The sequence below is a fragment of the Daktulosphaira vitifoliae genome, unplaced genomic scaffold (assembly GCF_025091365.1).
Source record: "Daktulosphaira vitifoliae isolate Bord-2020 unplaced genomic scaffold, ASM2509136v1 Scaffold_1, whole genome shotgun sequence".
NCBI classification, from domain to species: Eukaryota; Metazoa; Arthropoda; class Insecta; order Hemiptera; family Phylloxeridae; genus Daktulosphaira; species Daktulosphaira vitifoliae.
In genome coordinates, this window is record NW_026099572.1 from 66,290,780 (window position 1) to 66,307,911 (window position 17,132).

The 17,132-nt window shown below is 34.4% G+C and overlaps 2 protein-coding genes across 5 annotated transcripts in view; one reads left to right on the plus strand and one right to left on the minus strand.

Annotated features, from left to right (window-relative positions):
* LOC126896429 (uncharacterized) overlaps positions 1–17,132 on the plus strand; it is a 54,883-nt gene that overhangs the window by 5,593 nt on the left and 32,158 nt on the right. The window lies entirely within an intron of this gene.
* Positions 3,815–17,132, minus strand: part of LOC126896427 (cytochrome P450 4C1-like) — a 35,174-nt gene continuing 21,856 nt past the window's right edge. For both annotated transcript variants that reach the window (XM_050669206.1, XM_050669207.1), the window contains exons 6-9: positions 11,967–12,222; positions 11,826–11,902; positions 11,579–11,768; positions 3,815–4,270 (exon numbers count right to left, since the gene is read on the minus strand). In XM_050669206.1, the coding sequence (XP_050525163.1) occupies positions 3,924–4,270; positions 11,579–11,768; positions 11,826–11,902; positions 11,967–12,222 (870 nt within the window). In that variant the 3' untranslated portion in view covers positions 3,815–3,923. The remainder of the gene's footprint in view (positions 4,271–11,578; positions 11,769–11,825; positions 11,903–11,966; positions 12,223–17,132) is intronic.

Consider the following 17,132-nt stretch of genomic DNA (forward strand, 5'->3'; position numbering starts at 1 on the left):
AAAAAAAAAAAAAAAAAAAAAAAAAAAAAAAAAAAAAAAAACACATCATAGTAAAATTAATACCTTCTCCGCTTCGCATCGAAGCTAACATTATTATTTCATGAACAAATTAAATTAAATTAAAAGATTCACCAAAACAAAATTCATCTTATAATTTCTAAGTGTCATTTAAAAATCGACTAAGTCCCGGAGAGTGAAATCTTGAGTAGAGTGTAGTAGATTTTGTGTATTTAAACATCGCCGAAAGAACGGGTTTAGACGGGGGAAAATGGCTTTTTATAGTTTGAAGGGGGTAGCCCAGCGATCTATACCGTGATCCTGGTAGCTGAAGCTTTATATTCTAATTGGTTAATTAAAAGAGGGTCCTGCGTGTAGGTGTTACTTAATAATTTCTACAAGAGGGAGATTTTTTGCATTATTAAAGGGTTATTTTGTATTTTAAATAAGAGAACCCTGTTTTGGTGATCTTGTATAATCATAATATGTGACATACATATTATATGTTAATATTATATGTAATAATATAATATTACATGTCGGACTATAAAATTGACAATTTAAGGTAATTCAAATTTAAAATTTATTTTTCTCGATTTAAAAGAAGTATATAAAAAAACTAGCACAGTGGGGACATAGCATATTTGGGTCTAGTATAGATTTAATCTGACGGTGAATAAAATCACTATCATTAGAAACGCTTCGATGCAAAACTGTAGATAGTGTTTAATTTTAAAAGATTGGTAGATTATATCAAAAGCAACCATAACTCTTATTCCCTTAATTTTATCCTGATTTATAATTATAATATATGAGTACATAATAATTATGGTAATTAAATTTAGTATGAAATTGATATTCAATAATGTAATATTGTAATTTTTACGGATATATTATAAAAATAATAAAGTAGTTATATTTTATTTTAAAGTTTCTTTACATTTAACGCGTATATAAATTTAAAGGGCTTGATACAATACTTTTCAATAAAAAATATTAGTTATTTATAACAAAGTTATAAGTTTTATACACTGGACTACAAGGAAGTTTTATCAGAAACAAAAATATATTTATCTAAATCAACTTTTGATCACGCCTCGCACCAGAAGAAGGTGTGCAGAGCGCTGTCAACCTCTCCCGGGCGTTCCGACATCACAAGTCGGCGCGGCTGCTTTGCGAATACGGTGTAAATACTCGTTAAAGCAGCCGTGACAGGACATCACTTGGGTTAGACGATAAGTCATCTCATCGTGATTCCGGTCCACCCACTAGTCCAGTCTATCGGACTCGCCTCTCGTCGTTTTCTCCGAGAGACGAGTCCGCCACCGGAGCTTGTTCATCCGCCTTAGCGCCAGCCGGTCTTCGGGTTTGAGGGCCAGGCCGCATTCTCGGCGGATCTCATGTCCGGCGGCGCGTTTTTCGGCGAGTAGGTTGGGCGGCGGCAGTGACGATAGGATATCCGCCACCCTTCCGGACATCGTTCTGTACCCCGAAACTGTCCCGATAGCCGCCCGCCTCTGCATCCTGAGCAGGGCTTCGCGGTTTTTGGACGAATACTCATGAGTATCCGCCCAAATCGGGGACCCGTACAGGAGGACCGAGTGTACGACGCTAACTAACAGTCTGCGCCCCAACTCCCTCGGTCCTCCATAGATTGAGCATGAGTCGGTGTCGCGGTGGAGGACACTACCCAAGACCAGGCTAGGTCGCCCGGTTGCAGTGTCTCGACTTTTCCGTCAGTCTTTCGATACACAAAGGGTTTCCGCATTTAAGAGATCCACAGTAAAGCCAATCGTGTAAAAAATAAAAAAAAAGGGATACAAAACATAACTAAGTTTTGGCCACCGAGTTACGTTCTTTTATACAATATAATCATTGTACAACACATTATTGGCACTTTAATTTTATTAAACAATAAATAATTTTAAGCAGCCATCTGCAAATTTAATGTGCTTAGATAATAGGGTCCCATAAATTATTAGAGGCGTATTTTAATAGTAAAGAGCAAAACCTACAAAATTTATAAGATGAGTTTAATATTTAATATTATCAACATATGATCGAATAATAAAGTTGTAAGGTTTCAGCCAAATCAGAGGGCCTACTATTTATCCACTGCCCAGGGGAACACTGGACAGTGACCTAATAACCGATTATATATAAGAGTCGATAACTCTTATGTCTTTCACGCTTGGGGTACATTGTACGAATCCCCGCCTGTGGCAATGAATTTTTTTCTTAATTATTTTAGAAATAGAAGAAAATTTTCATCTCATTTGAATTTTATATCATTTTGATTCAATAACTTCAATAAATATCAAGAATCTCATCACTGTAGTCTTCCATCATGAGAAGAAATTTCTTATTCATATTAATTTTATTTTACTATTTGATTTATTTGTGACTGCGATTAATTTTCTCAGCCTCACTTGACCCACTTTTTTCAACGATACGTAAAATGATAACAATTCGTATTCAATTAAAGATATTAACCTCAAATATTGAAAAAAAAATCCCTTATTAAATAAAAAGTTATTTAACCAGCTTTCTCCATACAAACAAAATCATTAATTTATATTTTTAAAGTATATATTGTATAATTAGATTTGATATGATAACATTTTTCAGCTACAAAATTAAATAATTTTACTTTATCATTTATTAATTTTTTAACTCTATTTGTGTGTGCTACTACTTGTCTATAATATTCCAATTTATTTGGTAATATGTTGCTGTCTAAAAAAAATTATTTTTAGTTTCACCTGAATTTAACAATAGATTTTTACTATTGTAATGAAATTTTATAATATACTCAATTGAGTAGTGTTGATATTATTAAACAACACACTGGGCACAGTATTATTATTTAATATAACAGTTTAAAATGTATTTTTACTTATGTTAGTACAGTACAAGGTCAAAAAGGACACATACCTTTCTCGGGTATGTTGTTAAGGTGTAATGATTTAAATAAAAGGGGTTTTAGGAAGGATAGGAAATGGTTGCTGAGCACATAAGGGTAATAGTAAAATAAATACAAACGTTTATGACAAAATAGTGAATTGACCTAAAAATAAAGATTTAATAATATTGAATAAATGATGTTAAATATCCTTTACAAAATTTTATTATTTATCTTAATGGTTTATTACACAATAGATTGTTTGTGGTTTGAAATCATAAATAAAACTTGTATTTATTTTGTATCCTATGGAACGTAACAATATTTTAAACAATCCAACGTTGATTCTGAATTTCGCGCTGTACACAGTGCATTGTATAGTCATTATGACTGTTTAGAAAAACAGTCTAAATTAATTTATTAATCGTATTTAAATAATACGAGATCGTTACAAAAAATCTATAACTGTTTTTTGAAATGTAAAAGACTCTATACACTCAATATTTTTATTATAAATATAATTTAATGATGTACCTTTATTTCATTTTTTTAAATAAATATCCTTTCGAGAGAGTATATTTTTTGAGAGATCGATACCAATACATTTTAAGGCTTCCTCTGACCTAACAAGACTCAAAAACATAAATGTCTAAATAAAAATTTTATCAAGGCGGTATTGTGGTGGCACAATGTGTCCCGCCTCTGACGCCTTGAAAAAATACGGCACCATAATTACCAAGACAAAAATTAAACACTAAAAATATACTCTTAAGTTTCTTTGCGCTGTCTGCGCGAAGTTCGTTAGAACAAAGATATTAAGTTCTAAGAAAAACCCAGTAAGAAAAGCTCAAAATGAATAATTACCATTTAATGAATATTTAAAGCTGGATCAAGTTATATATATTATATATCATGTTAATTTTTGTATAATTTAATTATATTTTATACACAATGTTAATGCATATTTTAAACACTCATACCAATGTAATATATAAAAATAAAATGATTAAATAACAGTAAAACATCAAACAGGATATATGTTATTTTCTCTTTGTTTAAATTTGACGTAACATCCTTCATCAAAAGTTTGTGTAATTGAATAATTTGCTATAAGGTCTTCTGGTTTTGAATATTTCTCAGAAAAGTGAAAATGGTAATTTCGAATTAATGTAGATATTATTACTTTCATTTGTATCATTGCAAAACGTTTACCTACACAATTTCTTGGCCCTAATCCAAATGGCATAAATGAATTAGGATGTCGACTCAGACATTCATCTGGTGAAAAGTTATCTGGGTTGAATTTTTCTGGATCTTTATAGTACAAATGACTTTTATGTAAATTGGCAACACAAATTAGTAGTATACTTCCTGTAAATAAATCACACTCCATCAACAAAATTAAAAAAATTTTTACTAAGCTATACTACTGTTCGCCACCGGACTCCTAATAAACGGTTGGCCCGTATGACTAGTAATAACACACCAAAGGTTCAATAATTGATTTTAACCATAAAAAGAAAAAAAAAAGAACGGTTACCATTCATATAATCACTGTGGTTTTTAATAATACAATTTTAACACATAACTTTATCAGGACGTCCGCAAAAAAACCATCCACGGATTCTATGACCAAGCCACGCGGTCCAGGCAATGGACAACCGAAGATTCGCAACGATAAATGGCGATGGCCAGAGTACAACACAGAAATGGAACCACCGTTGTATCTTTGGCAACAAATCAGCAAAATCCCACTGGATACTTTATCAACCGTACGCAAAAGAAAAGGCCATGCGTATCACAATAACATCGTCTGAATTACTATCAAAAAAATTAACGGCACGTCCAATGTTGTCCAATCCGTTGGGCAGCTGGACACACGGACCGGTTTACCACCGCCGTAAACCTTTAGAGTGTTCTAAATAAAATTCTTCCCGGGCGAGGAGATAAGCCGGCCATCAGCTGATTGCGTATTGTTACACAACTTGTTCAAACATACTCCCCCTTAGAGGACGGGGCATCTTCTAACTGGAGCCATTCTGGACAGAGAAATCGTTTTCTCGGAGACTTGGGTCAGGTTAACAATAATTCGGAATGATTTTAAATAACTTTATGACTATTAATAGAATAGGAATATATAGTTACAATGACATAGACTAAATATAAATGTATAATAACACAAAAAAAAAAAAAAAAAAAAGGTAACCTTAATAACAGGAATGTAAATAAAACGTAATAGGAGTTGGCATCTTTATTCCAAGGAAAAGGAAGTTCAATGAGCATAACATGAGTAATGCAAGCGTATTAATACAACCCCTGGGTATCAACTCCTTTATCAAAATATCCAAAAAAAAAAAATTAATATAGATTAAAAACACAAAAAAAATAAATAAATAAATAAATCAGCAATAACCATAGAACAGAGGTGTCAACATAATACTGAGTTGATTGTTACTAAGAATGGGCTGCTTAATAAACATGTAAGATGACCCAATATAAGACTGTTGATCAAGACGTACACTTTGCATAGTATATAAAAAAATTACGATTTTAATAAAAATAATACACTTATGAAACATAATAATCTATATACTAATATCACTATATAGGTAGCATTAAACTAGGTTTCTGTTGGCAACAATACTAGCTTGACCACGGGCCTGGTAATCTCCCCCATGGAGGTTAGTAGTTTGGCCACTCATACCACGCCATCCTGTCCTGGTACAACAGTGATCACACGACCAAGGCACCACGACGTCGGAGCATTGTTATTGTCTTTGATGACGACCATATCGCCAACTTTCAAATTTGCCGACTCTGAGATCCATTTGTTCCGCTTCTGTAAGGAGCACAGATATTCATTTGACCATCGACGCCAGAAAGCTTGATGGCATTGATGCAAAAACTTCCATCTTGTTGGTAGTTTGGTGACTTCTTTGGGTACCAAGACATCTGGTACGGCAAGTAAAGGTTGACCGATAATGAAATGCCCAGGAGTCAAATAATCTAAATCAAGTGGTGAAGAAGACATTGGTGTGAGGGGTCTAGAATTGAGCACTGCTTCAATTCTACACATTACAGTGTTTAACTCCTCCAAAGTTGGGTTATGGCTGCCCATAACACGTACTAGTAATTTTTTGGTAGACCGCACCGCTGCTTCCCATAAGCCACCGAAGTGAGGGGCACCCGGTGGATTGAAATGCTACGTACATGTTAAATGTGAAGCAATCCGAACCCGATTGTCTGGATGATTAATCAGGTTTGCCAGTTGTTTGGACACACCGACAAAGTTGGTCCTACAGTCGGAATATATCTCCTGAGGTAAAACTCGTCTAACAACAAACCTATCAAGAGCGGCTAAAAAGGCATCCGTAGTCAAATCCTATACAATTTCTAGGTGAACCGCCTTTACCGACATGCACACAAAGATGGCAATGTACACTTTGTACACCCGGGCCTTACGTAATCGACATTCTCTCATCTGTAAAGGTCCCGCATAGTCTATTACCACACGACTGAATGGGCGACATGCTTGCACTCTTGAAGCTGGAATATCAGCCATGACGGAATGTGGTACCTGAGCTATGGTTCTGACACATATAGTGCATGATCCAAAACTGGCGGCTAATCAAGTCGGTGATGACCCTTGGATCTGAATGACAAGTTACTATATGCCAATGACGTGCGATGAGTACTGACAGGTAAGACGTTTTTGCTAGTAGAATGGGTTGTCGTTGTGACGCGGGCATTAATGCATTGCTTAGTCGACCACCCACGTGCATCACTCCGTCGGAGTCAATAAATGGCCGAAGCCCGGCGAAGGTACGTGATTGCAATCGCCGATGATGCAATTCGTTGACTAAACTATTCAAAGTGCACATTTGGGACGAAGTAACAATGATGACAAGGGTTTCATGTAATTCAACGCTATTCAGGTAACCGTGTGGATACTCCGCTCCTCGATATCGTCCAATAAACCTCCGCATCCATGAAGTTACCCGAATCAGCTGAGTGTAAGAAGAGAAACGTGTGAACCATTTAGGTTCGACGTCAACTGTAGTGGCCAGAGAAACTGCTTTGGATACCGGTAGATGTTCATCGGGCAGCAAATACTGTAGTGGATTCTCCCACGTATCTTCTGGCTGACTGATGAAGTCTGGGCCAGACCAGTATAAGGTGTGATGAAGTATTTCCGAAGAAAGCAAGCCACGAGAAGCACAATCCGCCGAGTTGGACTCGGACGGCACGTATCTCCAAACGCACTTAGGTAGACATTGCTGAACCTGATGGACACGATTTGATACAAATACCATTACCGAGTATCGCGACAGAGACGTGTCTGAGTATCTGAATGTTAGGTCACGCGTGAAGATCCTCAACGAACGCTTGCCATCTAGCGGCCAAATACTGTGGTAAGCGGGTCATCCCAATTTAATTCAGTTTTCCAAATGAGCTGTAAAATATGCTTTGCATGAAATACCACAGGGGCAATGAAACCCAGGAGGTCAAAAATTTGTGCTATGGCGGATAGAACGGAACGTTTAATGATAGCCTTGGATGACAACTGTTCTTTGAACTCAAACACATCCATATACGACTGCCACTGCAAGCCGAGAACCTTAACTAAGCCACCATCGTGGTCATTAAAATTTACAGCCGTAACCGCTCTATTTTCCGGCAACACGGCCGATAGCACCTGGAAGGAATTGCTAGACCATTTTTTCAATTCTAATCCAGCCGAACCAAGGACCATCTGCAAATCCGATTGAAGTTGTAACAATTCAGAAGTACTGGATGTGCCCACACAAATATCATTGACATAGGTTTGACGTTGCAACGCATTACGAACATGTGGTAGATCAGTGCACTCCTGTTCCGCAATGTCCTGTAAGACTCGCAACGCAAGAAACGAAGCACAATTTGTACCATAAGTCACCGTATTGAGTTCAAATTCCTCAATTTTATCCAATGGGGATGGTCTCCAAAATATGTGTTGATACTTCCGGTATTCTGGAAGCACCAAAATCTGCCTGTACATTTTACATACGTCTGCTGTGAACGCATATTCATAAATACGGAACCGCTATAAAATATCAACAATGTCCTGTTGTAGCTTGGGTCCGGTATAGAGACACTGATTTAAGGAACTTTTAGATCCGGACGTAGCCGACGCATCGAACACCACGCGTAGTTTACTTGTCGCTGGTGATCCTGCATACACTGGGTGATGGGGAATGAAATACACTCCAGGGGTAGTCGCAATGAACATATGGCCCAATTGCTGGTAGTCGCGCATGAACGCATAATATTCTTCGGCTAACTTATTATCTATGGTTAGTTTACGTTCCAGATTTTGGAAACGACGTAAAGCTACTTGTCGGGATCCGGAAAACTCATCCGGAGCTGGTTCCGTTAGACAATGGTCCACGTTGTATCTTGGGGTCATACAACACTACCATACAGCTGATACTTGGGACGGGAACTCCTGACAAGCTCGTCAATGGAACCGTCCACTTAGACCGCTGTAACCCTACCCGATCTACACATGACATCGTGATGGTGCTCACTTGAGAAGCGGAATCAATCAACACCCGCACCGAATGCATATAACCTGCGCGATCCTTTATATGCACCAAGGCCGTCCCCAATAAAACAGTATGTTGACTAGACGGATTAACTAGGAAGGTCTCCGGAGCGACAGGACTATCTTGCACCACTTCACGGTCTCGATGTAGAAGAGAATGATGACGACCCGGGTAACGATCACACGGCTTGAAAGCTTTACAATGAGTGGACCAGTGTTTGAAATTAAGACATCGGAAGCACACTCGTTTATCCCGTGCTATCTTAAGGTGATCTTCGACTAACATGTTTAAAAATTTGTTACAACTGACAGACTCATGCCTTTCATTCCAAATTAAACAATTGATCGTTGTGAATCATTTAAATTATTAGAACCATTAATTTTTTCTTGTTCGATGGGACCTGATAGTTTATATTGTTCGACAACACTAACCGCGATCACATATAATTGACGAACCTCTGACTCAAGAGTTATAGAAAATTCATTCGTACAGTCTAAATCTAGCATCGCGGCCAATATTTCTTGATTCGCCACAAGAAAGCTCTCCCATAGTGTTTCCAGATCATTAGCAGCAACTAAAAAACGGGGCACAAGTGCTGGTTGAGTGTTTAAAGCCGCAGAAATGTCGACGATGGATCGGATTCGAGCGACAACAATATTCCTTGCTAAAACCGCGGTCGTTCGGGCTCTAATCAAATTTCGCATTACGCGTTCCGATCTGTTTTCATTCACATTCGCCATTATAATAACAAAAATTTAATTAACCCTTAATAAGAATACATAAAACAAACCAGAATAAACGAGCTTACTATTGCCGCGCTATTAACACCAAATCACGGTCAATTAAAATTAATTAATAAAAAAAAAACAATAATAATAATAATAAATAACTTCACGTGAAATATTCAAACGAAAATAATTAAAATATTAATAAGTAGCAATTAAAGATGATTATATATACACACTACAAAGTTGTTCTTAATTCTTTTGAACGCAGAAAAAAAAAAGATCAGTATTATTATATTAGACACATTCTATAAATAACTTACTTCCTTAGTGCAACTTAGTATGTTAATAATAATTAACAACTCATTTTTTATTTAATTTAATAAAAAATAAACATAAAAAACAAATAAATATATATAGCTAAAATGTTGTTGTTTAAGTATGCTATTTTGACACTTATTTCTTCGCGCAAGATACACACTAAATATTAGACCCTGTTAGATAATTTTACAAATTAAATTACACCCAATAAATTGAGCAAAATAAGATTTTAACGCATGTGCTTATTAAAAAAAATAATAAATAAATAAACTATAGTTAAGAAAAGGCCGTGCGTATCACAAAACCATCGTCTGAATTACTATCAAAAAAATGCACAGCACGTCCAATGTTGTCTAATGCGTTGGGCAGCTGGACACACGGACCGGTTTACCCCCGTCGTAAATCTTTAGAGTGTTCTAAATAATATTCGTCCCGGGCGAGGAGATAAGCCGGCCATCAGCTGATTGCGTATTGTTTCGTAACTTGTTCAAACAATTACTAATAGTATATGTTTAAAGCGAATAAAATTAAAAATATTTTATAAATTTTTTTAGGCAATATAATCAGCAGTCTTTATCAATTTCTATTATCATTATTATCTACATAAAAAGGTTCAATTAAAAACATAACTTTGTTTCATAATAGTTGTTAAATTTCTCGTACGTTCATTGAATCATAGAATTTTGATAATAATAATATAATAGAGTCTGTCCGAGACGGCCAAACGTGACGGTCGATAATATTTTTTTTCGGACCTTCTGAAAAGGACTTTCACTTCCAAAATCTGTTTTCCTATTCTTTCTCCTTAAACATTGAAATTTTATTTGTTTGTTGCTTAAACAAGTTATATTTAACTAACTTACTTACTAGAAAATGATATAAATAATAATATAAAAATAAATATTTTATATGCATTTATAAATATTGTTAAGTTATTCCAAAAATTAACCAGTGAAATATTTACTAATTTGATTAAAATGTGTTATAAGGAGGATTAGGAAATTTATTCCCCTTTAAATGAATAATATGTCTATGCTACTATATATTTTTACAACTATATTTACAAACTAGGGTCCCTTCAAAATGCCTAAAACCATATTAATAAATCCGATTCTTAAAATTTATATATAAATTAGCATAGATAATTTATAGTTTTTTCTAAAAATTTAATTAACAACCAAAGAATAGGAAAGGTATAAAAGAGACCAACGCATATCAAAATTTTAATTTCAACTTAATTTATTATGATTGAAAGTCTGAAAACTTTTAACTTATATTAAGTTAGTGAATTTAAAACGTACTTTATAAATAAAAAATAAATAAATGTGTGATCCATACCATCAGGAATAAGTGCGGATGGGTGAAATGGAGATAAGCATTTGGTGTGTTATGAGGTAAGATAACTTCAATGAGGCTGAAAGTTAAGTTCTACATGACTGTAGTAAGATCTACTAAGATGTATGATTCAAAGTGTTGGGCGGTTGACAAGAAAGTAGAGCAGATAATAAGTGTAGTAGAGATTTGAATGCTTAGATGAATGAGTATAGTATAAGATAGGATAAGGAACGAACATATTAGAGAGAGTATAAGTATAGCATCAATCGTGGATAAGATGAAAGAAAATAGACTTATATTATTTGATCATGTTATGAGGAAAAAGAAAGTTGTAAGAACAGTTATGGAAATGAATGTTGAAAGAAGAAAAGGAAGGAAGACCAAAAAAGAATCGGAGGGATGTTATCGAATACGATATGAGGACGGCTAATGCGTGCGTAGATTATGTGGGAGATCATGTTAAATGAAAGTTTAGGATAACAGTGGCCGACCTCAAGTATTTGCAATAAAGGCGAGGAACAAAAAGATGAATATGTGCTCTAATCGACATAGTGCTAAGTAATCAAATTAGCAGATATAGTCAAGAAATTCAAAATTCTTTTCTATTCTCTCATTATTAATTTCATTTAATTAATAGTCCGAAAATAGAAATTTATTTTTTCGAATCGAAGTGTTTTATATAGAATAAAGTTTACTAGTCTATTATTTATTACCTGCAGGTAATAAGTAACCTCCAACTGAAATTTCTTCTTCAACATATCGGACAGTGAAGGGTGTAGTTGAGCGGATTCGAAGAGTTTCATTAATAACTTGTTCAAGATATTTCATTTGATGCAAATCCTCGTAAGTTGGTCTACGATTGGGATATCCACTTGAAAAAATCTTGTTTTGTTCCACAAATACCTTATCATTAAAGTTCACAAATAAAATATTCAATTGTTCGAAGAATAATAATTTTACCTTATTTTGGATATCTGAATGATAAGACATTAAGAATATTATATTAGAAATCGTTACAGATGCTGTATCAGATCCAGCTAGAATTACAAAATAACAATATTTAAAATAAGATTTTATATTTATTTTAGTACACGAATATACCTCCAAGTAAGACAAAAGCTAAATTTCGTGTATCTTCATCTGTCAATTTGTCAACTTTTTCCATTATTTCAATAAACGTATTTCCTTTAGTTTTATCAATATTTTGCTTAACTTTTCCTATTTCACTTTTCTTGAATAACTTATTAATATAATTGTGTAATATAATGATATTTTTTATGTTTTTCTCATAAAACGTTGATATTTTGAAAATAGACTTACTGAAATACCATGGATTGAAAATCCTATAAGTTATTGTCTAACATAAAACAAATCAGTATCATTAAATATTATATAAAAAAATTAGTCATTTTGTATAAAATTATCACAATTTTTTAGCTTCGATGCGAAGGTACGAAGGTATTAATTTTACTATGATGCGTTTTTTTTTTTGTGTGTCTGATACCACTCAGTAACAGCTCTCACTGGGTAAATTTTGATGAACAATAGTTCAAAAGATCATAAATTGTATCTAGTCGAAGGCATTACCCTCAAAAATTGAAAAAATTAACTCATTCCCTGTAAATGGAGGAAATCCTCCAAAAAGTTACAATTTTAAAAATTAGTAATTTTCGACTTTTTTCAATTTTTTTTTCTTATAACTGCCATAATTTTTTTTTTTTTATACCATAGGTGTTTAACTATCATTTAATATATTTCTGTGAACATTTGACCCTTTACCTACCTATAGGGAGGGTTTCAAAATGGTAACATTTTCAACTTAACTATTGAACATTTTCCGGAAAGACTCACACTTTTATTTTTATTATTTTTTTTTTTCAATCCGAAGATTGGTTTTTAACAAATGTTTTACAATAAATGGCTTCTCCATTTTTCTCTATTATTCGCCATAATTTTAAGCTCCCTGTAGGAAGTGACCCCTGCATCCTGCATTATTTGGCTAATATACCTCGTTCTAGGTCTTCCTCTTGATCTTGTACCCTCTATCATTCCTTCAATTATTAAACTATGCAATTCATCTCCATGCCTCAACGTGTGTCCTGTCATCTGCCATCTCCTTCTCTTTATAATGTCAATCAGTGTTCGTTTTTCATCTATTGTCCTCAGGATGTCTTCATTTGATCTTTTATCAGTCCAGCTTATTCTCTGCATCTTTCTCCAACACCACATCTCCAGAGCTTCTAACATATCTTTTTCTTTCTTATTAATTGTCCAGGTTTCAATTCCGTATAATGCCACACTCCAGACGTATGTTTTTATGAGCCGTTTCTTCGTTACTATGTTCATATTTTTTGATGTTAGTATTTTTCTCTTTTTAAGAAATGTATTCTTTGCTTGACCTATCCTGCTCCTGATTTCCTTGGTTGATTTCCCGTCGTCTGTTATAATGCTGCCTAAGTATTAAAAAATAGTCTACTTGGATAATTTCTTTGTTTTCTAATGTTATATTTATATATGGTATGTCTTTCTTGTAGCATACTAGGGCTTTGGTCTTGGCTGCGTTTATTTTCAGACTATATTCTTTGAACGTAGTATTCATTGCATTTAACGCTGCTTGTAAGTCTTCCTCAGATGTTGTAAGAACGACTATATCATCAGCGAAGCGAAGCATTGTTATTAGTACCCCTCCTATTTTCACTCCAATTCCTTTTTGTTTTAACCAAAGCTTTATGACGTTTATTGCTTTTTCAATAAATACATTAAACAATGCAGGTGAAAGTGGGCACCCTTGTCTCACACCTTTTTGGATTCTGGCAGTCACTGTTGTTGTATTAATGTTAATAATGGATTCTTGTTCTTCATAAATCTTATAAAGAATACGTCTGTCTTTAAAATCTATCTCTGTTTCTTCCAAAATTTTAAAGAGACTTGTCCAATTTATGCTATCGAATGCTTTTTCTAGGTCTACAAAGGCCATATAAGTGATTTTTTGTCTCTCAATTTGCTTTTCAAGTATTACTCTCAGACCTAAAATAGCCTCCCTGGTTCCTTTGTTCTTCCGGAAACCATATTGATCGTTTGCTAATCTGGCTTCTATCCTCTTACTTATTCTTTTGCTTACAATTATTGCCAGTAATTTAGCCGCATGCGATATCAAGCTTAAGGTCCTAAAATTTTCGCACTGGTTTGCTCTAGGTTTTTTTGGTAGGATAACTAATCTGCTACATCCAAAATCTCTCGGAATTTTCCTAGTCTCGTATATTTGACTTAACAGTTCGTACAGAGCGTTCTTTATTTCATCTCCTGACTGCTGTAGGAGTTCTGTGTTTAATTCGTCTGGGCCTGGTGCTTTGTTTTCTTCATTGTTTGAAGTGCGTCTTCAAATTCTGATTTTAGAATCCTTGTATCTAAATTTGAATCAAAGTCACCGTCGGTTGGGTTTACAACGAGTAAGTTGGTGTTTTCTTCTTCTCCATATAGCTCTTCTACGTATTCTTTCCATCTATTCGCTATCGCTATTTCACACTTTTATATATATTTTAAATTAAAGCTTATAAAATATACTTTAATTAAAAAAAAATTGACCTCTGGACTTGTTTCGTGGTGAAAACGGACATCAAAATTAAAGAAAAACGTACGATTTCCGTAAAAAATTTTTGGATTTTATATTTTTCAATTTACATTGCTATAACAAGCGTCTTAGGACCTCCTGTACATATTACAAAAAAATTTGGAATATTATAGAATGACAGAGTTAAAAAATTAATAAATAACAAAGTAATATTATTCAACGTTGAAGTTGAAACATATTATCATATCAAACCTAATTCAACAATATATACTTTAAAAACATTATAAATGAATGATTTTAATTGTCTATATGGAGAAATTGGTTAAGAAATTTTTATTTGATAATGGGGAAATCTTTTCTAATTTTTGAAGGTAAAGTCTTCTTCTTCTTCCTCGCCTTAATCCCAACTACTTGGGGTTGGCTACCATTATCCTAAACTTCTACTTGACATGACCCTACATCATCTACGCTCACAACAGCTGTCCTCAAATCGCATTCAATAGCATCCCTCCATTTCTTTTTTGGTATTCCTCTACCTCTTCTTCCTTCAACATTCATTTTTACAACTGTTCTTACGGCTTCTCTCCTCATAACATGACCTATCCATCTAAGTCTATTTTCTCTCATCTTATACACGATTGACGCTACACCTATATTCCCTGTTATATGCTCGTTCCTTATTCTATCTTTTCTAGTCACTTCACTCATCCATCTAAGCATTCTCATCTTTGCTACACTCATTCTCTGCTCTACTTTTTTATCAACCGCTCAACACTCTGAACCATACATCATAGCTGACCTTATTACAGTCTTGTAGAATTTACCTTTCATCCTCATTGGTATTTTTTATCGCAATAGACACCAGACGCTTCTCTCCACTTCAACCACCCGCACTTAATCCTGCGTCTTACATCCTCGTCAATACCATAGCTCTTTTGCACAACTGATCCTAAATACTTGAAACTTTCCACATCTCCAATCACGTCCTCGCCTATTGTCACTGGCCTCCTTATTTCACTTACCTCGTGTTCTCCTTTATCAAACTCGTACTCTATATACTCTGTCTTACTCCTACTTATTCTTAAACACTTTTCTTCAAGAGCTTATTTAACCTTTGATTTCCTCCCTAATTTCTCCTATTACAAACATTATGCACCACAGCATTTTTCCTTGTATTTCTCTAGTAATTTCATCCATCACTATAGAAACTAAGTGAGGGCTTGAAACAGAACCTTGATGCATTTCTTTTCTTACCCAAAAACCTTCTGTTACCCCTCCCACACTTTTTACCCTGGTACAAGTGCCATCTCATATCCTCTATTATATTAATGTACTTTTTCGGGACTCCTTTTCTCATTAATGCCCACTTTAAAACCTATCTCGGTACTCTGTCATACGCTTTCTCCAAATCTATAAATACCATACACAGCTTTTTCTTCTTTGTCCTATTGTTGACTTACCAGACTGGTTTTTAGATACCGATGTCTCATTTCTTATTCTCTTATCTATTGCCATTTCCAAAATTTTCATACTATGACTCATAGGCTTTTTGCCTCTATAATTTCCACAGTCCTGTATGTCTCCTTTACCTTTAAATATCGTCACCGCAGTACTATTCCTCCATTCATTTGGTATTTTCCCTTCTAATAAGATTTTATTTAAAAGTTCCTTCAACCACCTTATACCAATACTACCAAGTATTTTCCATACTTCTACTGGCACTTTATCTGGTCCTACTGCTTTATTCTTTTTAAATGATCCCACAGCCTTCCATACCTCTTTTTCACTAATTAAATGTACCAATCCCGCATTCCACGAGATATCCACTAATGTCTCTTTTGGATACTCCTCATTCAGTAATTTTTCAAAATATTCTTTCCACCTTTTTTTCACATCATCATCACTCGAGAGTACCTTATTATCAACATTTTTCATACACCTTNTACCTTATTATCAACATTTTTCATACACCTTATATAATGATAATCTTTAGACCTTTTCTCTCTTACCTTTGCAATTTTATAGATTTTTTTCTAGCCTTCCTTTGTTCCTAACCTATCATACAACTCATCATACCTCTTAAACTTCGTCTTACTTACTGCACACTTGGCTACTTCGCACAAGTGTTTATACTCCATTCAATCTTTTCTCCTTTTGCTCTTTTGCTATATATTTAATTGCTTTTTCTTACTTTCTATGATTTTTTGAACGTCCTCATCCCACCACCGGGTTTCTTGTTTCCTAGCATTCTACTCCTACTCTCACCAACAATCTCCTTTTCAGTATTCTTTACACAACTAGCAATTCTATTCCACATCATTTATGTCTCCCTCGACACTCCACACTGTCATCTCTTTTACCGTCTTTGCAAACATTTTTTAATTTTCCCCTTTCTATTTCCACCACTGAATCTTCGATTTTCCCCCCGTGTTTCTTCTATTTTTGTTTATTCTCTTTCCGGTACACCACAACTCCATTACCATCAGTCTATGATGTAATTAGTAATAAAATCAAAAATTATAAGCGATAAAAAAAGTATAAATGCAGATTTGAAAACATCACAAAAAGTTGAATTAAGGGAATAAGAGTTATGGTTGCTTTTGATATAATCTACCAATCTTTTAAAATTAAACACTATCTACAGATTTGCATCGAAGCGCTTCTTATTATAGTGATTTTAATCACTGTCAGATATC